Source organism: Eriocheir sinensis, chromosome 40 (assembly GCF_024679095.1).
Source record: "Eriocheir sinensis breed Jianghai 21 chromosome 40, ASM2467909v1, whole genome shotgun sequence".
Classification (NCBI taxonomy): Eukaryota; Metazoa; Arthropoda; class Malacostraca; order Decapoda; family Varunidae; genus Eriocheir; species Eriocheir sinensis.
This window is the reverse complement of record NC_066548.1, coordinates 13220781-13238280: the sequence shown is the minus strand read 5'-3', so window position 1 is coordinate 13238280 and position 17500 is coordinate 13220781. Positions and strand designations below refer to the sequence as shown.

The window sequence follows — 17500 nt, the reverse complement described above, 5'->3', positions numbered from 1 at the left end:
ATGTGTGAACTTCGAACTCGGGCGAAATCACTGAGAGCGTCACTTCAGCGCTATCCCTGATGTTTGTGTCGTGACGGGCCCTGCAATGGCCCAGCGAAGGGTGAGCTGCACTCTACCGGACACTCACCGCTTGGCTGGCACCTCGTGGCCCTTGTGCAGCACCCCGTAGCTGATCATGGTGGGAAGCAGGACGACACTTCCACTAGTGGTGACACTTATTCTGCTGCAGCCTAATACTGTCCTTCACTATCGCCAAAGTTCAGGACGACACTTCCACCACTGGTGACACTTGCTCTGCTGCACCTAACCCAAGCCTTCACTTTCGCCAAAGTTCACTAAATCAATGTTTTCAACTTGTTTAGATGTCACTTGCATAAAAAAAAACTAGTTAAACGCCACCGAAATAAAGTAGGGTAAATACAATAAATCGACGATGAGACACGCTCTTGCAATATCAACAGCATTCAGTTCCCTGGCACGCCCAATATTAACAGGCACGTCTACCACGTCCAAGTGAAATGTGGGGCGGGCGGGCAGACGAGACAGCAGAGCTATCCTAACTAATGGGACACGAAGAGGTGATAAAACACAGACCAAACACTGCGGGGTAGGGCCAGACGATAGCCGGTAAGCTGTACTTTACACCTGAGCGTGATAAGAGCACTGAGCAGACTAAGGACCCGATATGACGAGCAGAGGAGGGCGGCATGATTTCTCTCTCCTCCACAGGATGTCTTGACCCACCAGATGACCTTCACACACAACTCGGCGCCTCTCACTTGGCCAACACTGATTGCACGAGTCACCCACAGCACACTTACGACGATGTTTATTTATTTATTTTTATTTTTTTTACAGCTAAGGAGACAGTTCAAGGGCGTAAAAAAAAAAAAAAAAAAAAAGCCCGCTACTCACTGCTCCTGAATAGAGGTCAAAGGAGTGTCCAAAAAGAAAGGTCAATTTCGGGAGAAGAGGTGTCCTGATACCCTCCTCTTGAAAGAGTTCAAGTCGTAGGCAGGAGGAAATACAAATGAAGGAAGATTGTTCCAGAGTTTACCAGCGTGAGGGATGAAAGTGTGAAGATGCTGGTTGACTCTTGCATAAGGGGTTTGGACAGTATAGGGATGAGCATGAGTAGAAAGTCGTGTGCAGCGAGGCCGCGGGAGGGGGGGAGGCATGCAGTTAGCAAGTTCAGCAGAAGAGCAGTCAGCATGAACATATCGACAGAAGATAGAAAGAGAGGCAACACGGCGGCGGAATTTAAGAGATAGAAGACTATCAGTATGAGGAGAGCTGATGAGACGTAAGAGCTGTGTGAGTGGACCCCCCCCACACGAGATGCATACTCCATACGAGGGCGGACAAGGCTCCTGTAAATGGATAGCAACTGTGCGGGGGAGAAGAACTGGCGGAGACGGTACAGAACGCCCAGCCTAGAGGAAGCTGATTTAGTAAGAAATGAGATATGAAGTTTCCAGTTGAGATTTTGAGTTAAGGATAGACCGAGGATGTTTAGTGTTGAAGAATGTGATAGCTGGGTGTTGTCAAAGAACAGGGGATAGTTGTTTGGAAGATTGTGTCGAGTGGATAGGTGGAGAAACTGTTTTTGAGGCGTTGAAGGACACCATCCTCAGTCACCCGACCACAGAGTGCCACTGTGGCAGACTGAACGTTCCCCCCTGTTCCCCCCTCTACTGCGCATGCGCCGACCTGTGTTTATATGCGCTACTTCCCACTCCAAAAAAAACTGAAAATCGGTCCCCGTCCCCGACATTACCAGATTGTCGTCGTACTTTATGTATTATGTTTGATTTCCGACCCAATAATAATAAAACTTCATTCATCACCATTGAATTCATCAATATATATATATCGTTTTTTATGGTTAATTATTGGTGCTTTGTGTGCAGTGAATAGGGTAATTACGCGGCGCGGTCGTACGAGTTCAGAGTACGATAGCAACGGTGCGGTGCCTCGAGCTCCCCTCCTGCCCCACCTCACCTCAGCAGCCGCATTTTTTAGTATGGATTGATTTGAAAGTTTATTGTTGCAGTTAAAGCCAGCAGCCACTTGCAGGTAAAAGGGGAAGGGAGGAACATGACCCAGGCACCCCAGGCAGGACAGATAATGTGTAATACATGTTATTACGTAGTAGTATGAAAATACAAAAAGAAAAGCAAAGATGTTAGAAAACAAGGAAGGAGAACAAAGGCCCAGGGCATAAGAAGGATACAACAATAATATAGATCTAGAGATAAAGAATTGGGGGCCCTAAGATTATAAACACTAGTAGTACAGTCAACTAGTTGTGAACAGATGTGACAGCCCAGCAGGTGACCTCATCTTGCCATCAGGCGTCCTAGTATGTTTGTGTGTAGGTGATCCTGCGGCAGTCCTGCCTGCCTGAGGAGTGTGTTTGTCTCTGTCCAAGAAAGATCGTGTGTGTTTGTTTTGAAATGAAAGGGAGGGCAACGAGCGCCCAACCCATGAAAGGGACAGTAATGTGAGAGTAACCCCACAACTAAATATACATGGTACTATAAATTCTAAGGATACAATAATAACATTATATATAAAAATATTATATCAAAATATATATATGTATATTATAATATAGATAATAAAATTATAAAATGTTGCTTATTTAATAGTGAATAAAAAAATTTAAAAGTAAAGTGAATTGAAGCAGTGAGTGAAAAAGTCTTCCTTCCGTGAATGGGCACAAAACTGTGTTCTCATCATCAAACAATAATAACAAGTAACGGCTATCTCTCAATCAATAATCTGCAATCTTCTCCTGAAATCATTTGTTATAACTCCTGATACCTTCTAGAACACCAGTCTTTGTGAACTCCCCCAGAGTTCAAAATAGCCTCCCATTATCCTCCCATTTAATCAGTCACAGCCTTCAGCATATATCAATTTATTTACTAGCTCAATAGGACTTTAGCCATTTTCATATTTAATATACTTACGCTTATTACGTTGATTCATTCATCTGAATGGAGCTTTTGCGTCGGCGCAGGCCTGCCTTATTGTAGCCTCTCCTAGTCCGCCCTCCTAATCATGTGGATTTTGGGGGGGGGACCTAAGCCTAAACTAACCTTGAACCATATCTACCTAATGCAAAGGATAATTTAGAAAAGGTATAATGTACCATACGTGTAGGGCCCCTGCCCCAAAATTATAACCCCAAAGATTAGAAATAATAATTATTAATGTGGCAAAGAAGAAGAAAAAGAAATTGAAAGAGGACTGTTGAAGAACCATACTTTTGATACTGATTTTGAGGATTCCCTGCCGCTTGTAACATCGCTGAGGAGGCACAGGCAGGCAAATGAACAGCGCGTGAAGGGAAAGAACAGATGCTACAGGGACAGACGGAGGGGCAGATGCGGGGCGACTAGAGGCGGAGGGGGACGATCAGTCTTTCTTCTTCTCGACCTCGGTCTTCTTGGCCCTGGGCCCTTCTTCGGGCTGGCAGGCTTACGGGCGGGTGGAGAGCCCGTCGCCGCGGCGGAGTGGGGCCCGCAGGCGCGAAACCCGCCGCGGGCGTGCGGCGGGTGGCGCGCCGCGGGCCGGGGGGGCGGCTCAGGGGGGAGCCGCCCGTTGGGGGGATCGCTTAAACGGGCCCCACGGTCAACTCCCGGCGGCCAGCCGCGGAGGCAGCTCAATGCGGCAGCCGCCCCACAGCCGGGGGCAGCCCGACGGGCGAGCGGGACGGCGCCGGCTCCCGGCGAAGGTGGCGCCTGCCAGACGGGCAGGCGGGGCGCACGCGCGCGCAGGCCGACCTTCGGCCTTGACTGCGAGGAGTGCTGGCGGTCCACAGATGAGGGCCCTGGTCCCCACAGCGCGGCAGCAGCGGGCCCCGGCCGCGCGGCCGCAGCGCTCGCCCGGGGGCATGCAGGGGAACGTCTACCCACCACCAATCAAGGGAGGGGGGAACACCCGACCTTCTTGTGACGTTTCTGAGGTCCGCCCTGGTTTTCCGCTAGGATGTAAATGCGTATTACCTTTCTTCTCATGGGCACCTGTCGCAACCTCTCTTGAAAGACAATCTAAGTAAAAGCTTAACTATTTGTCTCACCTTCTATCTTGAATAGAGTGTTCAATATTGGGCTTCATACATAATTGTCTATTCAGCCGTCAAGAGACCAGAAACCAGTCTTTGCCTACCTATGCATGTCGTAAATCCAATTCATAGTTTTCTTGAATACGTTTCTTTATCATACTTTTTTTTTTCTAAATATCAATAAAAAGGAAGACCAAGAAACTACACTGTCTCGTTATGGGAACTATCACTGGCCTTATTCGACGAGTTTTAAAACCCGAGAATCGCGTCTTTACCTCCAAAGTCTACTAATATATATAGACTACGCTTACCTATAATAAATTAAATTCTTCCATGAAAGTGGTTCAGGACACACACACACACACACACACACACACACACTTTCAAAGTAGTGTGACGTCTTAGAATCAATTCCTCAGTCTCGTGTGCAAACAACGTTAGGGTAAAATATTATTGCCGTTTTATGTTGGTGACACAAGTGAGAAAGTGTGGTGGTTAGTGACATGCATATCAAAGGTCACTGGCCCCGGCAATCCATCGTTGCTGTTGATATTGGAGCAAACTGTTTGATTGGCCCTACGAAACAAAGGTGATAGGGAAAGATGACAATAAATTCCATATCACCCTCCATAGAAAGAGAGAAACCCATTCCCACCCTCAGAACACTCCATCCATGCCTCGTATTGCGGCTTGATGGAGTATTCGTATTCGGTATTCGTATTCGAATACACTCGAATATCATATTTGGGCGTGTTCGTATTCGAATGATCACTGATAGAAATCAAAGTATTCGCATTCGTATTCGAATACAAGGGAAACTTATTCGTACTCAGCGAATAATCTGACGAATACTTTAAAATTTATTATCAGAAATAACAGCCGTTGTTCCTTAGAACTCCAGCCTCCTGAGCGGACGTGTAAAGGTCGTGGATAGTACAGGTTCATAACTACTTTTACTGTTGCATAGCTTTAGAACACTGTTATACCCAATTACGTCAAGACGTTATTTTTAAATGAAAAGCATTCATGAATGTATTCATAAATACTTTCAAGAAGTATTCTTATTTGTATTCGAATTAAAGTCATTTCAGTGTATTCGAATTCGTATTCGTTGGAATCTGAAGTATTCGTATTCGAATACACAACTTAAGTATTCACTCCATCTGTTGTAGTGAGTGCCTGAGAGTGGTCCTACGGCCCAAAGTGTGGGTCATTTCATCGGGCTGCCTTAGCAATGTTGAACAGTTCTTTTTGCTCTTTTAAGAAAAGCGGGGTGTGGGGTTGTTCAATAAGATGATGAAACTATGTTTCAATAAACCAAACAAAAAAGGAATTTCAAATTGTCACCAATCTTTTTCGCTTTTAATTACCTCCAAAACTACATTTTTCACAACTACACAATTAGAGAACTGCAGATCAAGTTGAAACGAGTTATGGGCGCGGTAACTCCATACCCCAACACAGCTCGACGACAAACAAGTTAGCCCATGAACAACTGCTATCGAGCTCTGGGTGTGGGAGTACTAACCACTGTAAACAAAAGATGTCTAGTACGGTGCATAATTCACAAAGGTCTGATCACGTGCTTGACTCGCGATCTCCAACTAGCACCCTCCCCGAGTTAGTGTGTGTATGTGTGTAACTCACCACAGCCTGATCACGAGCTGTCGACATCGTCTGCAAGTACCCTTCTGATTAGATCATTAGAGCAAGGTTCATTATATACGATCTCTTGGTACTGCAGGGACCTTCACACCCCACACACCATGGAGGTATTAAGGGTGGAGAGGCCCACAGCGCCGAGCGCGCTGTACTGGTGAGTGAAGCCAGTTTTCGTGGTCTCAGCTGTCAAATCGGCCGCCATATTGTTCAAGCCGTGAGGTACGAATACGAGGGTGTAGCGCGCCTAACATGGAGGGCGCTTGCCCTTAGAGTACCGCATCCGTGGAGTGACTGCTGCTTGTGCTACACTGGACAAAATTACTCCCATTCTTATACCTGACACAGTCTGTGAATCAGCTTCGTAATTTATTACTGTAAATATACTGTAACAGGTAAGAAAATACTGTACATGATATCCAAGAAGCGCGGTAATGTATTCATGATCACCAAGAAATGCGGTGAGGACAATTCATCACCAAGATGTGCGGTCTCCTTTACAAATACAAGTTAGAAATTTATAAGCGGCAAGCATGTACTGCCAGTCTGCCATACGAACCCTCGTGAAATGTCACACGCGGACACTTGGTCTGGCCGGCCGCTCATGGATGTACATCAATGTGGCCACTCCTCTCCGGCTTGAACAATATGGCCGACTGACAGTTTAGTGGCTTCAAACCGCGAGACTCCATGCCCCCCACTGCCACACACCCTATCCCCCTTGCTCTAGGGGGGGCCAGTAATCACTCATTGTCAGCGAAAATGTCCCAGCCAGAGCACGGCTCGAATCTCAGCTTGCCAGGACGGGTGTGTGTGGTGTGTCCTTGCTCTTCCACACTGCATACCTCTGTACTCTAATTGAATATGTGTGTGTGTGTGTGTGTGTGTGTGTATAATTCACCTCTTGGTCTGCTGCGGGTCTCTCTCGAGACAGCCAACCGTTCCCCTACGGAAGAGCACAGAGCTCATATAGTACCGATTTTTGGGTAGGACTGAGACCACTCACACACGACACACCGCGACAACGAGGTCACAACTCCTTGCCTGACGTCGCGTACCTACTCACTGCTAGGTGAACAGGGGCTACGCGTGAAAGAAGATAAATCCAACTTATCTTCACCCGGCCGGGGAATCGATCCCCGGTCCTTCTGGTTGTAAGGCAGACACTCTATCCACTGAGCTACCGGACCGTGTGCTTGTGTGTATGTGTGTCCTGGAGAAAGGGCATGGCTCATTCAACGTTTCTAAATATTGGCATTTAACAGCTTGGGAAGTAAGATATGGAAGGGGGAGACAGGAAGCGGAGGGGTAGGAAAGACGTGGGAGAGGAAGCGAGAGGAGGGAGGGCAAGATGCAGTATCACGCCACGTGTCGAGCAATGTGCCATCTTGCACCGCTCCCCTCCCTCCCCGTCAGTTCCTTAAAAGCGGCAGAACTGCATAGAAAGAGGGAGAGAGGGCAAGATGCAGTATCACCCCACGTGCCTAGCAATGTGCCACCTTCCACCGCTCCCCTCCCTCCCCTCCGCGTCAGTTCCTTAAAAGGGGCAGAACTGCATAGAACCTACCCTGCACACCTTGCCAAAGTTATGAAGACTACATGGAGGAGAGTACATCGACGTAATTTGTAGGTCCATTTCAGCATAAGGAAGGTGGCGGAGGCAGAAACAAGAAGGTGGCGAAAACCGTATGAAATATGCTGTGTCTGGCTTGGCTTTGGACAGTGATGCGGACCAACAGCTAGAGGCTCACTTGAGGGTCCATGGTCCATATATTAACTATGGTCATATCGCTCTTCAGTCCTTATCCATCATTCCCTTACCACTTACGAATACACAGAGATTCTACTCAGGTGGAAAACTACGATATTCACAAACGGAACTCGGTCAAAAGTCTTTCGCCGAGACAATTTCCGCCACTCATTATAATATCAGCGTGTGACACTGCTTCCAAGAGCTGGCTGCCCCTCGCCACGCCACACGCTGTTTCCATCTCGCTCTGGCGTGTCGAGGCAGGCGAACGCTGAAACTACTCGTTCCCTCCTGCTGGGCTATACCAAGTCAAGTCATACGCAGCTTTGTGGGAGGAGACACGGCTGAGGCGTGGCTTATGCGTGACGTTGCTTTGAGCGAAACTAGAGAATGAAGAAACATTGATTTAGAGAAAACGACGAAAGGCGGACTAATTAAAATCAATCACTTCAACATGACCCCTCTCACACCCCACACCGCCGTTTGTAGGCATTGGAGTTACAGTCACGCATAGCACAATAAAAAAGGCATATTTTTTCGTCAGTGGCTTGCCTGAATACGCGGTGAAAGAAGGCGAGAATGCACATCCAAAGTGCACACATGGCAGCAACTTTCGTCACCCGTGAACTAGCTTCAAGTGACGTCATCCCGCTGCTCCGCCCCCTGCGCGTGCTGGTCGCAGTTTTGAAGGCAAATTGACTTGACTTGGTATAGACTTTGGGCATGTTTTTACAATTACAAGCATTTTTCCTATTCCCGCTTCACACGGGTACCTCTCTCTCTCTCTCTCTCTCTCTCTCTCTCTCTCTCACACACACACACACACACACACCGCAGTCTAAAGCCCCGTTCACATGCACTGTGCCGACTCTGGGCCACGACTACCCACGACTCTAGGGTACACGAGGTCTTGGGTGTTGATGTGAAAGGGTCGGCCATGTCCTGAAAGAGGTCTTGAGGCTTGCCGAATGCTGCGCCGACGTCGTGACGGGAGTCTGGAGTCGTGAGGGTTAGAACGACATGCTGGCATCTAGTTGGCCGAATGTCCCAGACAGTCGGCAAGACACCAAGACTCCAATAAAACCTCCCCCCTCTTCTTGGAGCGTGGGAACCAACTTGTCAAATGGAAAAGTCGCTGGGTTGTCGTGGACCAGAGTCGGCACAGTGTGAACGGGGCTTAAGAAGTCAGTAACTAAACTTTCCTAACGCAGACGAAGGCGAGAAAGTGAAAATCCGTCGGGTATTCTGGCAAATATTTGATACCGAATCAAGCAGACTCACTGCAGTTGCTAAGGTCTCCTCCCCTTGCTGGGCAGGGTCGGACTGGCCTATATGCCCGTGTGCCAATGACACATGGGGCCCCCCCCCAAGGTACATGGGCCCCTGGACTTAACCCATGCTGTCATATAATAATGACTAACTCTTACATGGGCCCTGGCCCCCTCCAGCCACTAGATGGCACGGCCCCCTTAAGCACTCCAGTCCGACTCTGTTGCTGGGTGGGCTTGGTTGTTCGTAAAGCCGATTTTGCCATGGCCTCTTCAAAGAGGTGTTGTGGAACCTATTCACGTGCAAAACCGGTCTGTTGCCACCCGTAGAAAAAAAAAAAAGACGATTTTCATCCTATTTTCCCTAACATTATATAATAGGTGACAACATGGCTGCCTAGCCCAGCATCCCAAAATGTAATTACAAAACCTAAATTTGTCATCCTACACCCAGCTGTGTCAACACTGACTGCACCCTAAATCATAATCACAAACCCTCCTTGCCACCCGCCCTCTTGGTGTGGCGGGTGGATGCAGACACCCACACTAACCAAGGAGAAAGTACTCAACAAAGGGTCCGTTGAGCACGCTCGAGACTGGCCCTTCCCATTAGGCTGACCCACTACCCACTCGGTCATATTGGGAGAGGTCAATAAGCCTTGATTCAGACAAGAAAAAAGGCCTGCTGGAAGCACGTACAGCTATATATATATATATATATATATATATATATATATATATATATATATATATATATATATATATATATATATATATATATATATATATTACATGAGGGGTTTTAACTAAAGCCTTGGTTATTATTTATGCCATGGGATGAGTGACAGCACATACTACATCCGGCGACGTCAAGACTATAATTTGAGGAAGGTAATTCGTAAATGTTGGGGGGCAGGATAACAACCATGTAACAGAAGCTTTAATATTTAATATTGGGGCAGTAAATCAGTTAAGGGGACAATCCCCCACCCCCCCACCCCACCCGCTCCGAGGCGACGGACTGCCAATATCAGCAGGTCATTCAACTCATCAGATTGTTGTGAATTTGTGGCCATTGCTGACTGAAACACTGAAGGAGGATAATAAAACTAGGTCGTGGGACACATGACTAGGAGGGAAGGACCGAAGGAAGCATAAGGTCGGGGAACACATGATACAACATGAGTATCATGTGGAGTGGGAGACACTGTGGGACACAGTGCCAATCATCATGGGAGCAAAGACTGTGATAATTATTGTGTAAGGAAAGGCGAGAGCCACCCTGGTTCTAGGGGCGTTGCTGGTGCTGGTGCTGGTGTGGCGGTGCTACATGGTATGGGGAAGTATCAAGGGGGTGACGCCTCTGCCCAGCCACCTGCCATCCATCACAGTCACGCCCGCACGATGCTCTCGCCCGTTAAGAGGCTTAAGCCATGATACTCGAACAATGCCACGCCAATCATGGAATTTCCGTCCTGTTGGCTAGTCAACTTACTTAAACACAACACACACACACACACACAAAAAAAAAAAAAAAATTACGATAAGGACAGAGATAGCGCGTGTCGCCCTTGACCTCCGGGCGGTGCTCTGGTGCTGAGGCGGGCGTGTCAATATTGCATGGGAAGATCTATAATGAGTGTTGCCTCGGCCCAACACTATTTTAAATGACAGAATTACCCACAAACTACTCAGGCCTCAAAGAAACGTCCACCGCCAATATTGTCAAACAGCGACGCCTAAGAGGACAAATCTGATCCATCATCCCCTACACGTAAAAAAGGAGGGGGGGAGGGAGAAGAGTGCGGGGAAAACCTCCCACGGTCACCAGACAGGACTATCAGCTTATCAAAGGTGCCACCTGTCAGTGCGCTGTTTAAACACTACCCGACGCATATTGTTATCTTCCACACCTGCCACTCACTGCCCGCCCTCACACGCTCACAGCCTAGAGACGATACCAATCACTTCACTACTTCACTAGAACGTGCTCACACTAACATGTACGCAGCTCGCCAGCACTTATATATCTCGCATAGTTGCCAGTTAGTTCCGTACGATGGGGTTGCTACCGATGAGCGAGTCAAGGGCCACCAGAAAGGCAAGTGTGATGTGTGAGGTGGCGAAAGCAAGCATGCAGGAGCGACAGAAATGCCTCAGCAGACCCCCAGCTGCTCGGCTCACCCTGACCACCGAGGAGCACCTTGTTAGTTGTTACTAGGGCAACCGGCCTTCTGTGGCGCACGATGAAAGCCCTAACCACAAAATAATTTCGCCAACTGTCATCAGCCTCGGGCGTGGGGAAACTGACGCAACATATGAGCAAGACTGTCACTGAGTCACACACATCGTACGTACAGTCTTGTTTCCGTGCCCCTCGGAAACCCATGGGCTCACGGCCTTTGACTGATTGATTGATTGATAGTTTATTGTTGCAAGTAAACAACAAAGGAGAAGGGAGGAACATGCCGTCCCAACCCCCAGGCAGTACATAATATGATTATACATGTGGAGGCAGCACCATGAAACTAAAAAAACACAATAGTAGGAGACAAGTGCTAAAAAAATAAAGGCCTTGATTTAGTCAGGGGAGTAGATATAAGGGACTGAACGTATGAACTGGGAGAATCCACAAACAACTAGCGTGGGAAAGTGATCGCTTTCACAGGTGGGTCAGAGAATGATTCCTTTCCAAATGAACAATATGGTTTCTCCCTCTTCCTAAAACCGAAGCTTCTGCTTGTACTGTACATTAACCAGTTCCTCAACTCTCTCTCTCTCTCTCTCTCTCTCTCTCTCTCTCTCTCTCTCTGTGTACTATAGTCTGTTTCATTTCATCTGTCCACAAACAAAGCAGCAATTTTGATGGATGTGGCACCTGCGCATTTCTAATTCGTGAATGCGTGAAATTCAACTGATGTGATTGACAATCAAGCTTATTTTTCAATAATATAGTTGAATGTTTATGTATACAAAAAATAAATCAGTCATTTGCATCGATAATCTACCATACAAGAACACGAAAAGACAAGCTTGTATCAAATAACATAATCACATCATGCCTGAACGATCTATGGTTTTTCAAATTCATTGATTGATAGCTCATTTCAGGTATATTAAAAGACATCTGGGCTCTGCAAGTGCAAATAAGGGTATCTTAATAATTTACCGGTTGTAAATAATTATTATTAATCGAAATAACATGAAATAGTAAAGAATAACTGTTGAATGCGATGCTAGGCTATTTCGAATATTAGGCTACCCATGTTATTTACATGCAATACATCAAAATTCCTTATGTAAAGACATTTGCAGAGTCTGATGTCACCCTATGTACCTGATTTTTTTTTTTTAACAACAAAGGGGACAGCTCAAGGGCACAAAAAAAGGAAACAATAATAATAATAATAAAAGCCCGCTACTCGCTGCTCCTACAAAAAAAATCAAAAGAGATGGCCGAAAGAGAGGTCAATTTCGGGAGGAGAGGTGTCCTGATACCCTCCTCTTGAAAGAGTTCAAGTCGTAGGCAGGAGAAAATACACTTGAAGGAAGATTGTTCCAGAGTTTACCAGCGTGAGGGATGAAAGAGTGAAGATGCTGGTTAACTCTTGCAAAAGGGGTTTGGACAGTATAGGGATGAGCATGAGTAGAAAGTCGTGTGTAGCGGGGCCGCGGGAGGGGGGTAGGCACGCAGTTAGCAAGTTCATAAAAGCAGTCAGCGTGAAAAAAGCGATAGAAGATAGAAAGAGAGGCAACATCGCGACGGAATTTAAGAGGTAGAAAACTATCAGTAGGAGGAGGAGAGCTGGAGACGAAGAGCCTTAGACTCCACTCTGTCCAGAAGAGCTGTGTGAGTGGAGCCCCCCCACACGTGAGATGCATACTCCATACGAGGGCGGACAAGGCCCCTGTATATGGATAGCAACTGCGCAGGGGAGAAGAACTGGCGGAGACGATACAGAACGCCCAACCTCGAGGAAGCTGATTTAGCGATAGAGGAGATGTGAAGTTTCCAGTTGAGATTTTGAGTTAAGGATAGACCGAGGATGTTTAGTGTTGAAGATGGTGACAGCTGAGTGTTGTCGAAGAATAGGGGATAGGTGTTTGGAAGATTGTGTCGAGTTGATAGGTGGAGAAATTGAGTTTTTGAGGCATTGAAGGACACAAGGTTCCTTCTGCCCCAATCGGAAATGATAGCAAGGTCTGAGGTTAAGCGTTCTGCAGCCTCCAGTCTGGAGTCGTGTACTTCCTGTTGGGATGGCCTTCTATTGAAAGAAGTTGAATAATGCAGCTTCAGATGCAGCTTCAGATAGACAGGAAAGTAAAGCTATAGGGCGGTAGTTTGAGGGATTGGAACGGTCACCCTTCTTAGGCACAGGCTGTACAAAGGCATACTTCCAGCAGGAAGGAAAGGTAGATGTTGATAGGCAGAGACGAAAGAGTTTGACCAGGCAGGGTGTCAGCACGGAAGCACAGTTTTTAAGGACAATAGGAGACACCCCATCGGGTCCATAAGCCTTCTGAGAGTTGAGGCCAGAGGGGGCATAGAAAACATCCTTTGGAAGAATCTTAATAACAGGGATAAAGGAGTCAGAGGGGGGGATGAGTAGGAGGAATATGCCCAGAATCGTCCAGGGTGGAGTTCTTACAGAAAGTTTGAGCGAAGAGTTCAGCCTTAGAGACAGATGAGACGGCAGTGCTGCCGTCAGGGTTAAGGAGAGGAGGGAAAGAGGAAGAAGTGAAATTGGAGGAGATATTTTTGGCTAGGTGCCAGAAGTCACGGGAAGAATTAGAAAAAGCAAGGTGTTGACATTTTCTATTGATGAAAGAGGTTTTGGTAAGTCGGAGAATAGATTTGGCACGATTCCGGGCTGAAATGTAAAGGTCATGGTTAGCGGGTGTTCGAAGGCTTTGGAACCTTTTGTGAGCTGCCTCTTTACCTTTAATAGCACGAAAACAAGCATGATTAAACCAAGGCTTTTTAGCATGAGGAGTAGAGAAAGAACGTGGAATGTATGCCTCCATTCCAGAGACAATCACCTCTGTGATGCGCTGGGCACACACAGAGGGGTCTCTCTCCTGGAAGCAGTAATCATTCCACGGGAAATCGGAAAAGTACATCCTCAGGTCGTCCCACCGAGCTGAAGCAAAATGCCAGAAGCATCGCCTCTTCGGTGGGTCCAGAGGATGAACAGGAGCGATAGGACAGGATACAGAAATAAGGTTATGATCGGAGGAGCCCAACGGAGAGAACAGTTTGACAGAGTAAGCAGAAGGATTAGAGGTAAGGAAGAGGTCTAGAATGTTGGGCCGGTCTCCAAGACGGTCGGGAATACGTGTAGGGTGCTGAACCAACTGCTCTAGGTCGTTGAGGAGAGCAAAGTTGTAGGCTTGTTCACCAGGCTGGTCAGTGAAAGAGGATGAAAGCCAAAGCTGGTGGTGAACATTGAAATCTCCCAAGATGGAGATTTCAGCGAAGGGAGAGTGAGTCAAGATGTGCTCCACTTTAGAGTTCTAATAGTCAAAGAATTTTACATAGTTAGTAGAGTTAGGTGAGATAAACAGCACAGATGTATTTAGTATTAGAATGACAATGAAGTCTTAGCGAGATGGTGGAAAATTCAGAAGAGTCAAGGTCGTGGGCACGAGAGCAAGTGATGTCGTTGCGCACGTAGGCGCAACATCCAGCTTTGGATTGAAATTTAGGATAGAGATAGTAGGAGGGAACAGAGTAGAGGTTGCTGTCAGTAGCCTGAGAAACCTGTGTTTCGGTGAGGAAGAGAAGGTGAGGTTTAGAGGAGGAGAGATGGTGTTCCACAGAATGAAAATTAGAAAATTAGAATGAGATGAAATATGGGTATCTGAAATGCTATATGAATCGTTCGAGTATGATCAGACTATATACTGTTTGATATACAAGTTGTTGTTGTTTTTCTTGTGCTTGTATGGTCGATTATCGCTGCAAATCGGCATGTTTGCGGTTCATAATTATAAGAGAACTTGAGTTTTTTTGTATACACAAACACTCAAATATATCACTGAAAATATAATCTTTAGATCTTGCGCACATCCACGTTCGCGAGTGGACAGACGGAATGAAACGGACTATAATGATATCTCAATCAATATCTATATGTAATGGTCTCGCTATCAGGGTGAATTTGTAACAATTATTAGCCTACAGATAGCAATATCCACTGCAGACATGCTAATAACACCTTCATAGTTGCTTAACCAAGACCAATATACAATTTTCTATAGTTCTTAAATACGGGTTATTATCTCAGTGAGGACGATAGTTTTGTGGTAGAGGTTTGAATGGACCGTATTGGCTAGACAGGCAGCGCCACACGTGGCAACTCAGTGAACTGTCAAAGCAGTACTTTCCATAGAACTCTGGTTATGTACTAGAGTGCGTCTGAGGCTGCCTCCAGGATACAAGGCCTTGGTGCCCCCACCGCCCCAAGACAACGACTGCACACACTTTACTCCTACCCGATTTCCTGACTCTACTATTTGACATGGAGAAAAGCTGAAATCGGGTAGGAGTGAAGTGTGTGCAATCATCGGCTTGGGGCGACGGCGGCATCATGGCCGTGTATACCTGAGACAGTCTCAGAAGCGCTCTAGTCTATAACTTGAACTCTATGGAAAATTCAGCTAGGAGTTGAGTGGCCACACGTGTCGCTGTCCGTATAGAGGTTTTGCAGTGACGTCACGAAATAGCGTCGTCTGCACCTTGTGCGTCGTCTGCAAACCCGCTGGTGGTCACCTCCCCAGCAGACGCACCACGTGTGCCCCATCCCCAAGTCACTACCCGCGGGCAAATGGCAGAACCTTCAGCATCATTTGTGTTAAGTGATTACACGAGATCGCTTGAGAATGCTGCGAAGCTAAGATACATCGAAAAAATCAGTGCTTTTGGAGGAGGAGACTGGTAGACTGGCTGTCTAGCTGGCTGGCTGTCTGGTTGACTGGTGGGTTGACTGGTTGCCTGGTGGGTTGATTGGCTCACTGATTGGTAAACTGACTGTATGTCTAACTGACCGACTGGATGGCTGACAGGTTGACTGGATGACTGACTGGGTGGTTGACTGACTGGCTGATTGGTTGGCTGGCTGGCTGACTGGTTTGTTGGCTGACTGTCTGGCTGGTCGGTTGACTGTCTGTCCCTCTGCCTGTCCAATCTCCCGTTGCTGACCAGTGATGCCCAGGTAGGCAGCACAGGCAGGCAGGCAAACAGGTGAGGGCAAGTGACGACAGGTGAGGGCAGGCGACGGCAAGTCACCTTACACTACGCACTCTTGGTCACTTCCGTGCGTACACTTATATACTCCACCCAGCAATGAGCTGTCCCTCTGTGCACTTTGCCTTCACTGAATTTCCTTTCCTATTTTCTTCCCCTGCTTGAGCGCCGACTTGCGTGTTTACCTCCGCCAGCTTGTTTGCCTCCGCCAGCTCATGTAAATCCCGTTCCAGAGTAATCCCCCAGCACACAGTAAGCTAGGGGACCCAGGACAATACCTAAATGAGTGTTAACTCATGTAATAATCTGATTAGCCTTGCCTGTAATATTTACCACTGACAAAATGAGCACTGCAGAGTCGAGATGAAGCAGCCGGCCGCCAGTTTTCCCTCCTCACAGCTGCTATCCACTTCCCCCGCTCTTCTGGATTCGCTGGAAATCTATAAAATGACACAGCATCTCTCCCGTGTCGGTTAGAATATCCAACCGCACAGCATACGTATCCCATGACGAACACACAGAGCACTTGTGCAGCCGCCACCAAGGTTTGCTTTGATAACTGACGACCACCACCGACCACCAAGATGGCCGTGCAGGCCCGCGCTACCCCCGCACCCCAACTAATGACGTCAGCTGCAAAACCTCTATAGCCAATACGGTCCAATGGGGTGGTGGAGGGGAGGGACATTTATTCTTTGCCGAGATACTCTGCCAGAGTAGTGAAAAAGGACTACTGCGCCCGTCACCATTATTATATAACCCGATAGAGTCTGGGAAAGAATAGTCAACCTTCAAAGTAAGCTATAGGCTACCTCTGACAAACAAAAATTATTATACTTAATGTAGAATCCTATATATACTTTTCTTCAAATGTTACATAAAAAATCAATGTTAAGGTTGGCCTCGTCATGGGAACCCTCCTACGCCTTCCGATGTTTATAGCGCCTGTCACGCCTCACGACCCCGAACCTCCGTGACATTATTATGAGCGCTGTTCCACGCAACAAGCATCAAAGACAACCACACGAAGGAACTATCATACAGCCACTTGTTGCCACCACTAAGGTTAACTCCACGTTACGAACCTAGTGTTGCATTATCACAGTGCATTAGTAGGCTATAGCCACATTTTTGTGTGTGTGTGTGAGAGAGAGAGAGAGAGAGAGAGAGAGAGAGAGAGAGAGAGAGAGAGAGAGAGAGAGAGAGATTTACATAGATTTACATAGAAAATCAGACCACACAGACCCCATGGTCCAGACTAGGTGGTCTGTCCTTAAACCTAAGTGATTTTACATTAATCAGAAGAGAGAGAGAGAGAGAGAGAGAGAGAGCGTTATTCCTTGATGGCCAGACCGAAAAGTCCAGACTATCGTTGTGCTGGAAGCTTCCCCCGGGGTCTACGGGCCTCTGGAAGATTCAGGAGGAGCGAGTAGGGGGACGGGGAACAAGGCCCCGCCCGCGCCCCGCGGAACCCGCGGCCAGGCGGGAAGAGTTGCCAACTCGCA

The 17500-nt window shown here is 47.2% G+C and overlaps 1 protein-coding gene across 5 annotated transcripts in view; it reads right to left on the bottom strand.

Annotated features, from left to right (window-relative positions):
• Nucleotides 1-17500, bottom strand: part of LOC127009374 (cytosolic purine 5'-nucleotidase-like) — a 51872-nt gene that overhangs the window by 24891 nt on the left and 9481 nt on the right. The window contains exons 1-2 of one of the 5 annotated variants that reach the window (XM_050882397.1): nucleotides 10711-10765; nucleotides 128-368 (exon numbers count right to left, since the gene is read on the bottom strand). The exons of 1 other annotated variant lie outside the window; for it this stretch is intronic. In XM_050882397.1, the coding sequence (XP_050738354.1) occupies nucleotides 128-177 (50 nt within the window). In that variant the 5' untranslated portion in view covers nucleotides 178-368; nucleotides 10711-10765. 3 more of the 5 variants (XM_050882398.1, XM_050882399.1, XM_050882396.1) reach the window with 3 other exon arrangements.